The 13138-nt window shown below is 43.4% G+C and overlaps 1 protein-coding gene across 8 annotated transcripts in view; it reads right to left on the bottom strand.

The window, feature by feature from the left end:
* Nucleotides 1–13138, bottom strand: part of abca7 (ATP-binding cassette, sub-family A (ABC1), member 7) — a 56639-nt gene that overhangs the window by 25791 nt on the left and 17710 nt on the right. For 6 of the 8 annotated variants that reach the window (XR_013627309.1, XM_078790373.1, XM_078790377.1 and 3 more), the window contains exons 19-30: nucleotides 11274–11445; nucleotides 10965–11096; nucleotides 9580–9719; nucleotides 8338–8475; nucleotides 7995–8218; nucleotides 6669–6726; nucleotides 6384–6586; nucleotides 3056–3158; nucleotides 2947–2970; nucleotides 1555–1700; nucleotides 1353–1477; nucleotides 83–184 (exon numbers count right to left, since the gene is read on the bottom strand). Coding sequence is in view for 7 of the 8 variants with exons in the window: in XM_078790373.1 (XP_078646499.1) it covers nucleotides 83–184; nucleotides 1353–1477; nucleotides 1555–1700; nucleotides 2947–2970; nucleotides 3056–3158; nucleotides 6384–6586; nucleotides 6669–6726; nucleotides 7995–8218; nucleotides 8338–8475; nucleotides 9580–9719; nucleotides 10965–11096; nucleotides 11274–11445 (1567 nt within the window). In the remaining variant the exon portion in view is untranslated. The remainder of the gene's footprint in view (nucleotides 1–82; nucleotides 185–1352; nucleotides 1478–1554; nucleotides 1701–2946; nucleotides 2971–3055; nucleotides 3159–6383; nucleotides 6587–6668; nucleotides 6727–7994; nucleotides 8219–8337; nucleotides 8476–9579; nucleotides 9720–10964; nucleotides 11097–11273; nucleotides 11446–13138) is intronic. The other 2 variants (XM_058072401.2, XM_078790375.1) reach the window with 1 other exon arrangement.

Below are 13138 nucleotides of genomic sequence, written 5' to 3'. Positions count from 1 at the left end.
CCTCAAACTAGTGTCCTACGGGCCACATTTGTGTGTTTGAGACCCCTGGTTTAAGACGTAAATGCTTTAACTGTTGTCTTACACGCTGTTGTTTTCCATCTTCATACACTTGGTTCCAAAACCTGGCTCGTCCAGCAGAGCATCCAGTAGGTTGTTCATGGTTTGATTTCCAGGAGCGTCATTGCTTTAAATATGTGAGCAGAGGACAGAATAACAATAAACGGTAAGACATAACATACCATCCGACACCAGGTCGTTTTCAGCATGTCAGAGAAAAGGAGCGCTTGAATTGCTCACGCTAACACACCTACAGCACAGTACGGGTGATCTCAAACAATGCACAACGATGAGCCAATTCAAGAAACAATACAAGCAGTTGATGTTTGCTAAATACAAGGATGAAGAGTCTGAAGAGTAAATAAATAAAATAAAACAAAAATACATTAAAAAACATTAAATAAAAATGAAAAATTTAATAAAATAATAATTATATATATAATTAAATAAAATAATTATATATATATATATAATTATTATTTTATTTAATTTGTTATTATTTTTATTTATTTATTATTATTTATTTTATTCATTTATTATTAAATATAATAATAATTATATATATATAATTAAATAAAAATAATTATATACATATATAATTATTATTTTATTTAATTACTTATTTTTGTTTATTTGTTATTATTATATACATAAAAAAATATTATATAAATACAAAATAAAACAAAAATGAATAATTAAATAAAATAATAATTATACATATATTATAATAAAAAATAAAACAAAAATAAATAATTAAATAAAAATATTATATATGTACATATAATTATTATTTTATTTAATTATTATTTTTATTTATATAATTAAATAAAAATATTATATATGTACATATAATTATTATTTTATTTAATTTTTATTTTTATTTATATAATAATTAAATAAATGATTAAATAAAATAAATCATTTGAATTATATTAGGAAAACAGGAAGTGAACAGATGTAACAGTTACTGATTGTAAAAGTACCAGATGGAGGGGTAGGATTTAATAAGCTTTGCTTCTTCCTACTCCTTGTGGAACTGGGAACTGATTATGGGATGCATTCAATTGTAATCTGATGCATGTTCAAATGAAATAAAACCATTACTATTACCATAATCTCGCTTCATGACATTTTAATATCATTGAATTTATATGTTCTGTATGTGCTGGTTCATGTTAGACCGTTCCGGTCAACCAATCATAAGTGTGCTGATGTTGTTAACCAGTAGATAGCACCAATAAAGAACCAAAAAGAGCTGCTGGTACAACAGTTGAAAGTGAATATTTGATATCTACCTGAAGAACGTGTACTGTTCTCCATACATCCAGGGCTGGAGCTTCAGGGCGACGTACTCCCCTTGTAGTGGAATGAGGACACTGGCTGTCAGAGCGGCCAGCACAAACACAGCAGGTAGGACAATCTGAAGCACAGACATACTCAGCATGTGAGCGACTCGGATCAGATGAATAAGAGAAGAAGAGAATGCTTCATCCTCACCTGAGCAAAGAGACCCCGACGACTCCTTCGAGCATACAAGCATCGTTTGATGAAGAGAGCTCTCAGCTGCTGCCAGGTCAGTCGCCATCCAGCCAACGGTAACCTCCCTCGACCATCTCCACTCAGCATGTCCATCTCCAGAGGTTCTGTGATAACACAATGTAAACAGTGCTACACCTTGGACTGGTGGCCAGCCAATCACAGGGCTCATATAGACAAACAACCATTCACACTCACATTATGGACAATTTGGAGTCGCTAATTAACCTAGCATGTTTTTGGAATGTGGGAGGAAACCGGAGTACCCGGAGAAAACCCGGGGAGAACATGCAAACTCCACACAGAGATGGCCGAGGGTGGAATTGAACCCTGGTCTCCTAGCTGGGATTGAGATTGAAGCCTGGTCTCCTAGCTGTGAGGTCTGCGCGATGGGCGAGGGTGGAATTGAACCCTGGTCTCCTAGCTGTGAGGTCTGCGCGATGGACGAGGGTGGAATCGAACCCTGGTCTCCTAGCTGTGAGGTCTGCGCGATGGGCGAGGGTGGAATTGAACCCTGGTCTCCTAGCTGTGAGGTCTGCGCGATGGACGAGGGTGGACTTGAACCCTGGTCTCCTAGAGAAAACCCACGCATGCACGGGGAGAACATGCAAACTCCACACAGAGATGGCCGAGGGTGGAATCGAACCCTGGTCTCCTATGTGAGGTCTGCGCACTAACCACTCGACCGCTGTGCCGCCCACATTCACACATATGCGCACATTTATGCAAATATATACAGTTTTCTTTTCTATCCCCTCCTGCTCCAAATTATCCGGCCGCTCCAAATTAGCATAACAAAAGACATAATTCAGTCATTCATTTTCTACCACTTTTTCCTCATGAGGGTCGTGGGGGTGCTGGAGCCTATCCCAGCCGTCTTCGGGCAAGAGGCAGGGGTACACCCTGGACTGGTGGCCAGCCAATCACAGGGCACATATAGACAAACAACCATTCACACTCACATTCATACCTATGGACAATTTGGAGTCGCTAATTAACCTAGCATGTTTTTGGAATGTGGGAGGAAACCGGAGTACCCGGAGAAAACCCACGCATGCACGGGGAGAACATGCAAACTCCACACAGAGATGGCCGAGGGTGGAATCGAACCCTGGTCTCCTAGCTGTGAGGTGTGCGCGCTAACCACTCAACCGCCCACATTCACACATACGTATGCGCACATTTATGCAAACATACATGTACAGTTTTCTTTTCTATCCCCTCCTGCTCCGAATTATCCGGGTGCTACAAATTAGCATAACAAAAGACAATCATTCATTCATTCATCCTGAATTCACTTCTATCTTTTTGTGCAATGATATTTTGTTTTCTTGACTAGAATTTGTTTCGTACCTTGATTACTTAGCCACGTCCTTCCTGGCAGCAGTTGGGAAAATAAAGAGTCAGCGAGGCAGACTCAAACATGACACCCTGTGCAGTACAATCACACACACACACACACCTGACTGTTGCCTCTGCTTTGATGGGTGAAGCAGCTGAGAAGGATTGACGTCCATCTCTGGTTCGGCATCAACATCAGTTTCCGCTGCCACTCGAAGAAAGATCTAGGACAGTAATTAATTAATTAATAATTAGTTTCCTAATTCTGGAGGTTACAGCTTCAACCACCGCTTTTGTATAAGACTAGGAATGGTCTGCGCGATGGACGAGGGTGGAATTGAACCCTGGTCTCCTAGCTGTGAGGTCTGCGCGATGGAGGAGGGTGGAATTGAACCCTGGTCTCCTAGCTGTGAGGTCTGCGCGATGGACGAGGGTGGAATCGAACCCTGGTCTTCTAGCTGTGAGGTCTGCGCGATGGACGAAGGTGGAATTGAACCCTGTGAGGTCTGCGCGATGGACGAGGGTGGAACCGAACCCTGGTCTCCTAGCTGTGAGGTCTGCGCGATGGGCGATGGTGGAATTGAACGCTGGTCTCCAAGCTGTGAGGTCTGCGCGATGTACGAGGGTGGAATCAAACCCTGGTCTTCTAGCTGTGAGGTCTGCGCGATGGAGGAGGGTGGAATCGAACCCTGGTCTCCTAGATGTGAGGTCTGCGCGATGGACGAAGGTGGAATTGAGCCCTGGTCTCAGAGCTGTGAGGTCTGCGCGATGGATGAGGGGGTGGAATCGAACCCTGGTCTCCTAGCTGTGAGGCGGCGCGATGGACGAGGGTGGAATCGAACCCTGGTCTCCTAGCTGTGTGGTCTGCGCGATTGACGAGGGTGGAATCGAACCCTGGTCTCCTAGCTGTGAGGTCTGCGCGATGGACGAGGGTGGAATTGAACCCTGGTGAGGTCTGCGCAATGGACAAAGGTGGAATTGAACCCTGTGAGGTCTGCGCGATGGACGAGGGTGGAACCGAACCCTGGTCTCCTAGCTGTGAGGTCTGCGCGATGGACGAAGGTGGAATCGAACCCTGGTCTCCTAGCTGTGAGGTCTGCGCGATGACCGAGGGTGGAATCGAACTCTGGTCTCCTAGCTGTGAGGTCTGCGCAATGGACAAAGGTGGAATTGAACCCTGTGAGGTCTGCGCGATGGACGAGGGTGAAACCGAACCCTGGTCTCCTAGCTGTGAGGTCTGCGCGATGGACGAAGGTGGAATCAAACCCTGGTCTCCTAGCTGTGAGGTCTGCGCGATGGACGAAGTTGGAATCGAACCCTGGTCTCCTAGCTGTGAGATCTGCGCGATGGGCGATGGTGGAATTGAACGCTGGTCTCCTAGCTGTGAGGTCTGCGCGATGACCGAGGGTGGAATCGAACCCTGGTCTCCTAGCTGTGAGGTCTGCGTGATGGACGAGGGTGGAATTGAACCCTGGTGAGGTCTGCGCAATGGACGAGGGTGGAATTGAACCCTGTGAGGTCTGCGCGATGGACGAAGTTGGAATCGAACCCTGGTCTCCTAGCTGTGAGGTCTGCGCGACGGACGAGGGTAAAATTGAACCCTGGTCTCCTAGCTGTGAGATCTGCGCGATGGGCGATGGTGGAATTGAACGCTGGTCTCCTAGCTGTGAGGTCTGCGCGATGACCGAGGGTGGAATCGAACCCTGGTCTCCTAACTGTGATGTCTGCGCGATGGTGAGGGGGTGGAATCAAACCCTGGTCTCCTAGCTGTGAGGTCTGCGTGATGGACGAGGGTGGAATCGAACTCTGGTCTCCTAGCTGTGAGGTCTGCGCAATGGACGAGGGTGGAATTGAACCCTGTGAGGTCTGCGCGATGGACGAGGGTGGAACCGAACCCTGGTCTCCTAGCTGTGAGGTCTGCGCGATGGGCGATGGTGGAATTGAACGCTGGTCTCCAAGCTGTGAGGTCTGCGCGATGGACGAGGGTGGAATCAAACCCTGGTCTTCTAGCTGTGAGGTCTGCGCGATGGAGGAGGGTGGAATCGAACCCTGGTCTCCTAGATGTGAGGTCCGCGTGATGGACGAAGGTGGAATTGAACCCTGGTCTCAGAGCTGTGAGGTCTGCGCGATGGACGAAGGTGGAATTGAACCCTGGTCTCCTAGCTGTGAGGTCTGCGCGACGGTCGAGGGTGGAATTGAACCCTGGTCTCCTAGCTGTGAGGTCTGCGTGATGGACGAGGGTGGAATTGAACCCTGGTGAGGTCTGCGCAATGGACGAGGGTGGAATTGAACCCTGTGAGGTCTGCGCGATGGACGAGGGTGGAACCGAACCCTGGTCTCCTAGCTGTGAGGTCTGCGCGATGGGCGATGGTGGAATTGAACGCTGGTCTCCAAGCTGTGAGGTCTGCGCGATGGACGAGGGTGGAATCAAACCCTGGTCTTCTAGCTGTGAGGTCTGTGCGATGGAGGAGGGTGGAATCGAACCCTGGTCTCCTAGATGTGAGGTCTGCGCGATGGACGAAGGTGGAATTGAACCCTGGTCTCAGAGCTGTGAGGTCTGCGCGATGGACGAAGGTGGAATTGAACCCTGGTCTCAGAGCTGTGAGGTCTGCGCGATGGGTGAGGGGGTGGAATCGAACCCTGGTCTCCTAGCTGTGAGGCGGCGCGATGGACGAGGGTGGAATCGAACCCTGGTCTCCTAGCTGTGAGGTCTGCGCGATTGACGAGGGTGGAGTCGAACCCTGGTCTCCTAGCTGTGAGGTCTGCGCGATTGACGAGGGTGGAATCGAACCCTGGTCTCCTAGCTGTGAGGTCTGCGCGATGGACGCGGGTGGAATTGAACCCTGGTGAGGTCTGCGCAATGGACGAGGGTGGAATTGAACCCTGTGAGGTCTGCGCGATGGGCGAGGGTGGAACCGAACCCTGGTCTCCTAGCTGTGAGGTCTGCGCGATGGACGAAGTTGGAATCGAACCCTGGTCTCCTAGCTGTGAGGTCTGCGCGATGGACGAAGGTGAAATCGAACCCTGGTCTCCTAGCTGTGAGATCTGCGCGATGGGCGATGGTGGAATTGAACGCTGGTCTCCTAGCTGTGAGGTCTGCGCAATGACCGAGGGTGGAATCGAACCCTGGTCTCCTAGCTGTGAGGTCTGCGCAATGGAGGAGGGTGGAATCGAACCCTGGTCTCCTAACTGTGATGTCTGCGCGATGGTGAGGGGGTAGAATCAAACCCTGGTCTCCTAGCTGTGAGGTCTGCGTGATGGACGAGGGTGGAATTGAACCCTGGTCTCCTAGCTGTGAGGTCTGCGTGATGGACGAGGGTGGAATTGAACCCTGGTCTCCTAGCTGTGAGGTCTGCGTGATGGACGAGGGTGGAATTGAACCCTGGTCTCCGAGCTGTGAGGTCTGCGCGCTAACCACTCATCCACCGTGCCGCCATTTGTGTACTTACTTCTTCCAATGTGCTGTCAGACAAGCCGTAGCTGCTGATTCCAAGCTCAGCTAGCTTCCCATCCAGCTCAGACAGGAAGACGGCCATGCTGCTGTTCTTTGCCGCTTCCCGGGGGAGATTGATCACCGCCTCACGACCTGACTCTTCTACCAGCCTTGCACCAGGAATGTAGTGTTGTGCCATAGAGAGCAGTGCAGCCACATCTACATCAAGTTCATCATACTTTATTCAGAATATGTTTCCACGTTCTATCAGATTGACAAAAAAAAGAAAAAAAACACTCACATGATGTTTTACCGTCACTCGCCAGCCGGATGTCTCCACAAACCAATAACCCGCAATCCTGAAACACAATGAGATTCCAATGCATGGTATCATGTACCCGGGAAAAATGATTACGTTTGATTAATGTTCATGTTAAAGGTTAAATAACTGTTAATAGTTATCCTCCCTATCCGTGTGGAAGTGGTTAGTTTTTGGCTATTTAAGTTGAAAGGAAATAACATGAAGGCTACCGTTTAGGTCGCTAGCTCTCTAGTTTGCGAGTTAGCTAGGAGCTTGAGACACAAGCTGGAGCTAGGTTTCCCCCCCCCAAAAAAGCATTTATTAAAAAGAGAAAAATATCCAAACTTTTTCAGTGCTTTGATTCCGATTTTCTACAATAAAAGCTCTGACAACATATGGCGCAACTGCAGGGTCTCGAGACACATGCTAACTCGCAAACTAGAGAACTAGCGACCTAAACGGTAGCCTTCAAGTTATTTCCTTTCAACTTAAATAGCCAAAAACTTACCACTTCCACACGGATAGGGAGGATAACTATTAACAGTTATTTAACCTTTAACATGAACATTAATCAAACGTAATAATTTTTTCTGGGTACATGATACCATACAGCATCCATATCAAACTTGCGCGGGGCCGCACTAACATTAAACTTTCATATCAAGGCGGGGGCCTCAAACTAGTGTCCTGCGGGCCACATTTAGCCCGCGGGCCGCGTGTTTGAGACCCATGATTTATACATATTTTGCTAAGTATTTTCGGAGAGATAAATCTTTTTTTATAGACATGACAAAACACGACTATAGTCACATTTATACTCTTTTTATTTACAACATATTGCGCAACTGCAGGGTCTTGAGACACATGCTAACTCGCAAACTAGAGAGCTAGCGACCTAAACGGTAGCCTTCAAGTTATTTCCTTTCAACTTAAATAGCCAAAAACTTACCACTTCCACACGGATAGGGAGGATAACTATTAACAGTTATTTAACCTTTAACATGAACATTAATCAAACAGAATAATTTTTTCTGGGTACGTGATACCATACAGCATCCATATCAAACTTGCGCGGGGCCGCACTAACATTAAACTTTCATATCAAGGCGGGGGCCTCAAACTAGGGTTCTGCGGGCCACATTTGGCCCGCGGGCCGCGTGTTTGAGACCGTTGCTGTATGGAATCATGTACCGAGAAAAAATTATTACGTTTGATTAATGTTCATGTTAAAGGTTAAATAACTGTCCTCCCTATCCGTGTGGAAGTGGTAAGTTTTAGGGTCACCCTATATATCTCCTCTTGACAGAACATATACACACATCAAACCTTGGTAGGAGCAGGCTTGTCAGCGTCGATACTGGTCGTGGTGGGTGTGCTGGGGCTCAACGGTTCCTTCTTGACCACAGTCAGATAGTAGCCAGATCCCAGTTTGGATTTAAGAAAGAGCGGAGAGCCGCAGCAGCATAGCTTCCCGTTGGAGATGATGGCGATGCGATCGCCAAGCAGCTCCGCCTCGTCCATGTAGTGAGTGGACAGGATGATGGTTCGGTCTGATGGAAGGTGGCACATTGTTGTGGTTGTTAGATATGAAGATCGACTAAACATTGTTTCACTATTTCCTCTACTAGAAAAGTCCAAACTTTTCAGACTGATGACAACTGTGGTTTACCTTTGCGGTACTTGAGCAGCAGGTCCCAAATCCCCCTGCGGGCATACGGGTCAACCCCTGCAGTAGGTTCATCCAAAACAACCACCTTGGAGCCGCCAATGAATGCAATTGCCACAGACAGCTTCCGCTTCATTCCACCTGGTAGGGAGAAGGCAATGGAACAGGAACAGGAAGTATTTTTTTCTTGACCATCCATCCATTCATGTTCCTCCCTTGCGGGGGCGGCAGTCTCGGTAGGGAAGCCTAGACTTCCAGCTCCACATCCGGAGGACACCAAAACTGCCCCTTTGTGATGTCACACAGGGGCGGAAATCCTTATATCAGGGGTCTCAAACACGCGGCCCGCGGGCTACATTTGGCCCGCAGGACACTAGTTTGAGGCCCCAGCCTTGATATGAAAGTTTAATATTAGTGCGGCCGCGCAAGTTCGATATGGATGCTGTATGGTATCATGTACCCAGAAAAAATTATTACGTTTGATTAATGTTCATGTTAAAGGTTAAATAACTGTTAATAGTTATCCTCCCTATCCGTGTGGAAGTGGTAAGTTTTTGGCTATTTAAGTTGAAAGGAAATAACTTGAAGGCTACCGTTTAGGTCGCTAGCTCTCTAGTTTGCGAGTTAGCATGTGTCTCAAGACCCTGCAGTTGCGCAATATGTTGTAAATAAAAAGAGTATAAATGTGACTATAGTCGTGTTTTGTCATGTCTACAGGGCTCTAATAATGCTTTGTTCATTTTAATCTGAAAAAAATCATTTGTTACCCACCAACTATATGTGGTTTCTTATGTTTTTATTATTATTATTATTATATTTATTTATTTATTACTGATTGATTGATTTTCTTTATTCTTGATTTGTTTATTTATTTTAAATAAATGCGGTTTTCTTTTTTTGGAAAACCTGATGCGGCCCAGTCTCACCCAGACCCTAGTTCCAGTGGCCCCCAGGTAAATTGAGTTTGAGACCCCTGCCTTATATGGTTCTTAATTTGGGCGTGTGACCACTCACAGCTGAGTGGGCATGCCCAGATTCATGCCGTGGTTGTAATAAATTAAAACAGACTGTTTTGGCATCAAAGGAAACACAGCTGGAATAGGTGCAGATTCTGAAAAATCAAAAAAGTTTTTCTGTGCGGGTTATTGTGTGTAGCTTGCTCTATAGGAGACCAAAGAGTTGAAAAATGAACATAATACGTCCCATTACAGAATATCATCCTGCATGTCTAGATCGTGGACTCACCAGAAAGAGTTTTGGTCTGTTCGTGTCGCTTGTGAAGCAGACCGACATCATCGAGAAGAGAGTCCACTTCTGCCTTGACCTGGTCTTCAGTCAAACCCTTTAGACGTCCATAAAACCACATGTGCTCATCCACTGTCAGACTGTAAAGAAAGAAAACACAAAGACAATCAAAATGTATTAACTATTTAAGTAGTACATTCAACTACTATGCAGATACATTATACATTCCAGCAACATGGTCTTTCAAAAGACATTACTTCATCACAATTTGCAGGTGTACCTAATATGGTAATGGTAATGGAAATGGTTTTATTTCATTTGAACATGCATCAGATTACAATTGAATGCATCATATAATCAGTTCCCAGTTCCACATGTCCAAAAGGAGTAGGAAGAAGCAAAGCTTATTAAATCCGACCCCTCCATCTGGTACTTTTACAATCAGTAACTGTTCCATTTGTTCACTTCCTGCTTTCATAATTTAATTTAATTTAATTTAATTTACATATCTGTTGATACCTAATCTCAACTGTTGTTGTTCTGATACCTAGTATTAAATTAAAATTAAAATTAAAATTAAAATTAAAATTAAAATTAAAATTAAAATTAAAATTAAAATTAAAATTAAAATTAAAATTAAAATTAAAATTAAAATTAAAATTAAAATTAAAATTAAAATTAAAATTAAAATTAAAATTAAAATTAAAATTAAAATTAAAATTAAAATTAAAATTAAAATTAATGTTTAAATTAAATTAAATTAAATTAAATTAAATTAAATTAAATTAAATTAAATTAAATTAAATTAAATTAAATTAAATTAAATTAAATTAAATTAAATTAAATTAAATTAAATTAAATACTAGGTATCAGAACAACAACAGTTCAGATTAGGGATCGACCGATATGTTTTTTTTTTGGGCCGATGCCGATACCGATTTTTTTCCATCTCAGCTGATAGCCGATTTTGCTTGGCCCGAAATAAAATGAAATATTGAATTAGATTAAATTAAATTAAATTAAATTAAATTAAATTAAATTAAATTAAATTAAATTAAATTAAATTAAATTAAATTAAATTAAATTAAAATAAATTAAATTAAATTAAATTAAATTTTTGTCACGTACCAAAGGAGGTGATATGAGCATCCAATGCCATAATGGGTACCATAGTAAGTGTCAATATAGTGATATATATAGCACATCATGACTGGTTCAAGACTCTTCATCCTTGTATTTAGCAAACATCAACTGCTTGTATTGTTTCTTGAATTGGCTCATCGTTGTGCATTGTTTGATTCCCTTACTCAATCCATTCCATAGTTTGATTCCACATACTGAAATATAGAGTTAGTTGAGTGTCGGAGAAGTAAAACAGTCCTTACGTGTCAAAGAGGACATTGTGCTGTGGACACACTCCCAAGGTTCTTCGAATGACATCCATATCGTAGCGGATATCCTTCCCATTGATGAACACTGTCCCCGAGGTAGGTGGGAACAAACCCGTCAGGACAGATCTGAAACATAACCCCCCCATAGATGCTACTAAGTACAACCTGAACATGATGGGATTTCAGTATCTTTTTAGCATAGTTCCTTTATAAAAACAATACATTCATGATTCATTTCAAGTATGTAACACGTAGTATAAAGTATATAAAGTATCAGAGATAACTAAGTCAATGCGCCCTTACATGGTAGTAGTTTTGCCTGCTCCGTTGTGACCCAGAAAGGATGTGATCTGCCCCTCGTAGAACTTCAGGTTGAGGTGATTGACAGCCAACTTGGCTCCCTTCTTGTAGAGTTTCACCAAGTTTGATATGTTGACACCAAGGACCAGGTTACTCGGTTCTGGTTCAATGTGATCTATAAACACAAAGTGATCCGTTTGGCCAAAAAGTCAAATTTAAGGAATCTCACAAAAGTGAGTAAACTGCACATTTCATTGCACAATAGAGGAAATACTAGGTATCGGAACAACAACAGTCGAGATTAGGGATCGACCGATATGGGTTTTTTTTTTTGTTACCGATTTTTTTCCATCACCCTCAGCCGATTTTGCTTGGACCGATATTGCTCTTGATCTCTCAATTTACATGAAAAACCATGATAACAAATATTCCAGGTCTCATGTTTAAACAAATATTTATTGAAATGTAAACACTGAACACAGTAGGATTCAGCTTTTTTTAAACACACATTTAAACACATTTTATTTGGTCTGTTGCGTTGGTATGTGATGTTTTTGGGCTTTCTTGTTGTCACACCATGACTTAAACCAGGGGTCTCAAATTTACCACTTCCACACGGATAGGGAGGATAACTATTAACAGTTATTTAACCTTTATCATGAACATGAATCAAACGTAATAATTTTTTCTGGGTACATGATACCATACAGCATCCGTATCAAACTTGCGCGGGCCGCGCTAACATTAAACTTTCAGATCAAGGCGGGGGCCTCAAACTAGTGTCCTGCGGGCCACATTTGAGACCCATGATTTATACATATTTTGCTAAGTATTTTCGGAGAGATAAATCTTTTTTTATAGACATGATAAACACGACTATAGTCACATTTATACTCTTTTTATTTACAACATATTGCGCAACTGCAGGGTCTTGAGACACATGCTAACTCGCAAACTAGAGAGCTAGCGACCTAAACGGTAGCCTTCAAGTTATTTCCTTTCAACTTAAATAGCCAAAAACTTACCACTTCCACACGGATAGGGAGGATAACTATTAACAGTTATTTAACCTTCAACATGAACATTAATCAAACGTAATCATTTTTTCTGGGTACATGATACCATACAGCATCCGTATCAAACTTGCGCGGGCCGCGCTAACATTAAACTTTCAGATCAAGGCAGGGGGCTCAAACTAGTGTCCTGCGGGCCACATTTGGCCCGCGGGCCGCATGTTTGAGACCCATGATTTATACATATTTTGCTAAGTATTTTCGGAGAGATAAATCTTTTTTTATAGACATGACAAAACACGACTATAGTCACATTTATACTCTTTTTATTTACAACATATTGCGCAACTGCAGGGTCTTGAGACACATGCTAACTCGCAAACTAGAGAGCTAGCGACCTAAACGGTAGCCTTCAAGTTATTTCCTTTCAACTTAAATAGCCAAAAACTTACCACTTCCACACGGATAGGGAGGATAACTATTAACAGTTATTTAACCTTTAACATGAACATTAATCAAACGTAATAATTTTTTCTGGGTACATGATACCATACAGCATCCATATCAAACTTGCGCGGGCCGCACTGACATTAAACTTTCATATCAAGGCGGGGGCCTCAAACTAGTGTCCTGCGGGCCACACTTGGCCCGCGGGCCGCGTGTTTGAGACCCCATGACTTAAAACTGTTATGCCTAGCGATCACCCAGTGAAATGTGATGGGGCTTAGTAAAAAGTGTTAAAAGCAAGCTAACTCTTATTACTTGTGAAAACGCGCTCTTGATGTGATGTACCGCGAATACGTGTGTTGCGGGGTCCTCTGCTGCCGGGGCAACACAAAGATGCCTGACTGTAAA

Source organism: Doryrhamphus excisus, linkage group LG4 (genome assembly GCF_037039965.1).
Source record: "Doryrhamphus excisus strain RoL-2023G ecotype Guam linkage group LG4, RoL_Dexc_Guam_v1.1, whole genome shotgun sequence".
Classification (NCBI taxonomy): domain Eukaryota; kingdom Metazoa; phylum Chordata; class Actinopteri; order Syngnathiformes; family Syngnathidae; genus Doryrhamphus; species Doryrhamphus excisus.
The sequence above is the reverse complement of the archived record's forward strand: the minus strand, read 5'-3'. Positions and strand labels throughout refer to the sequence as shown.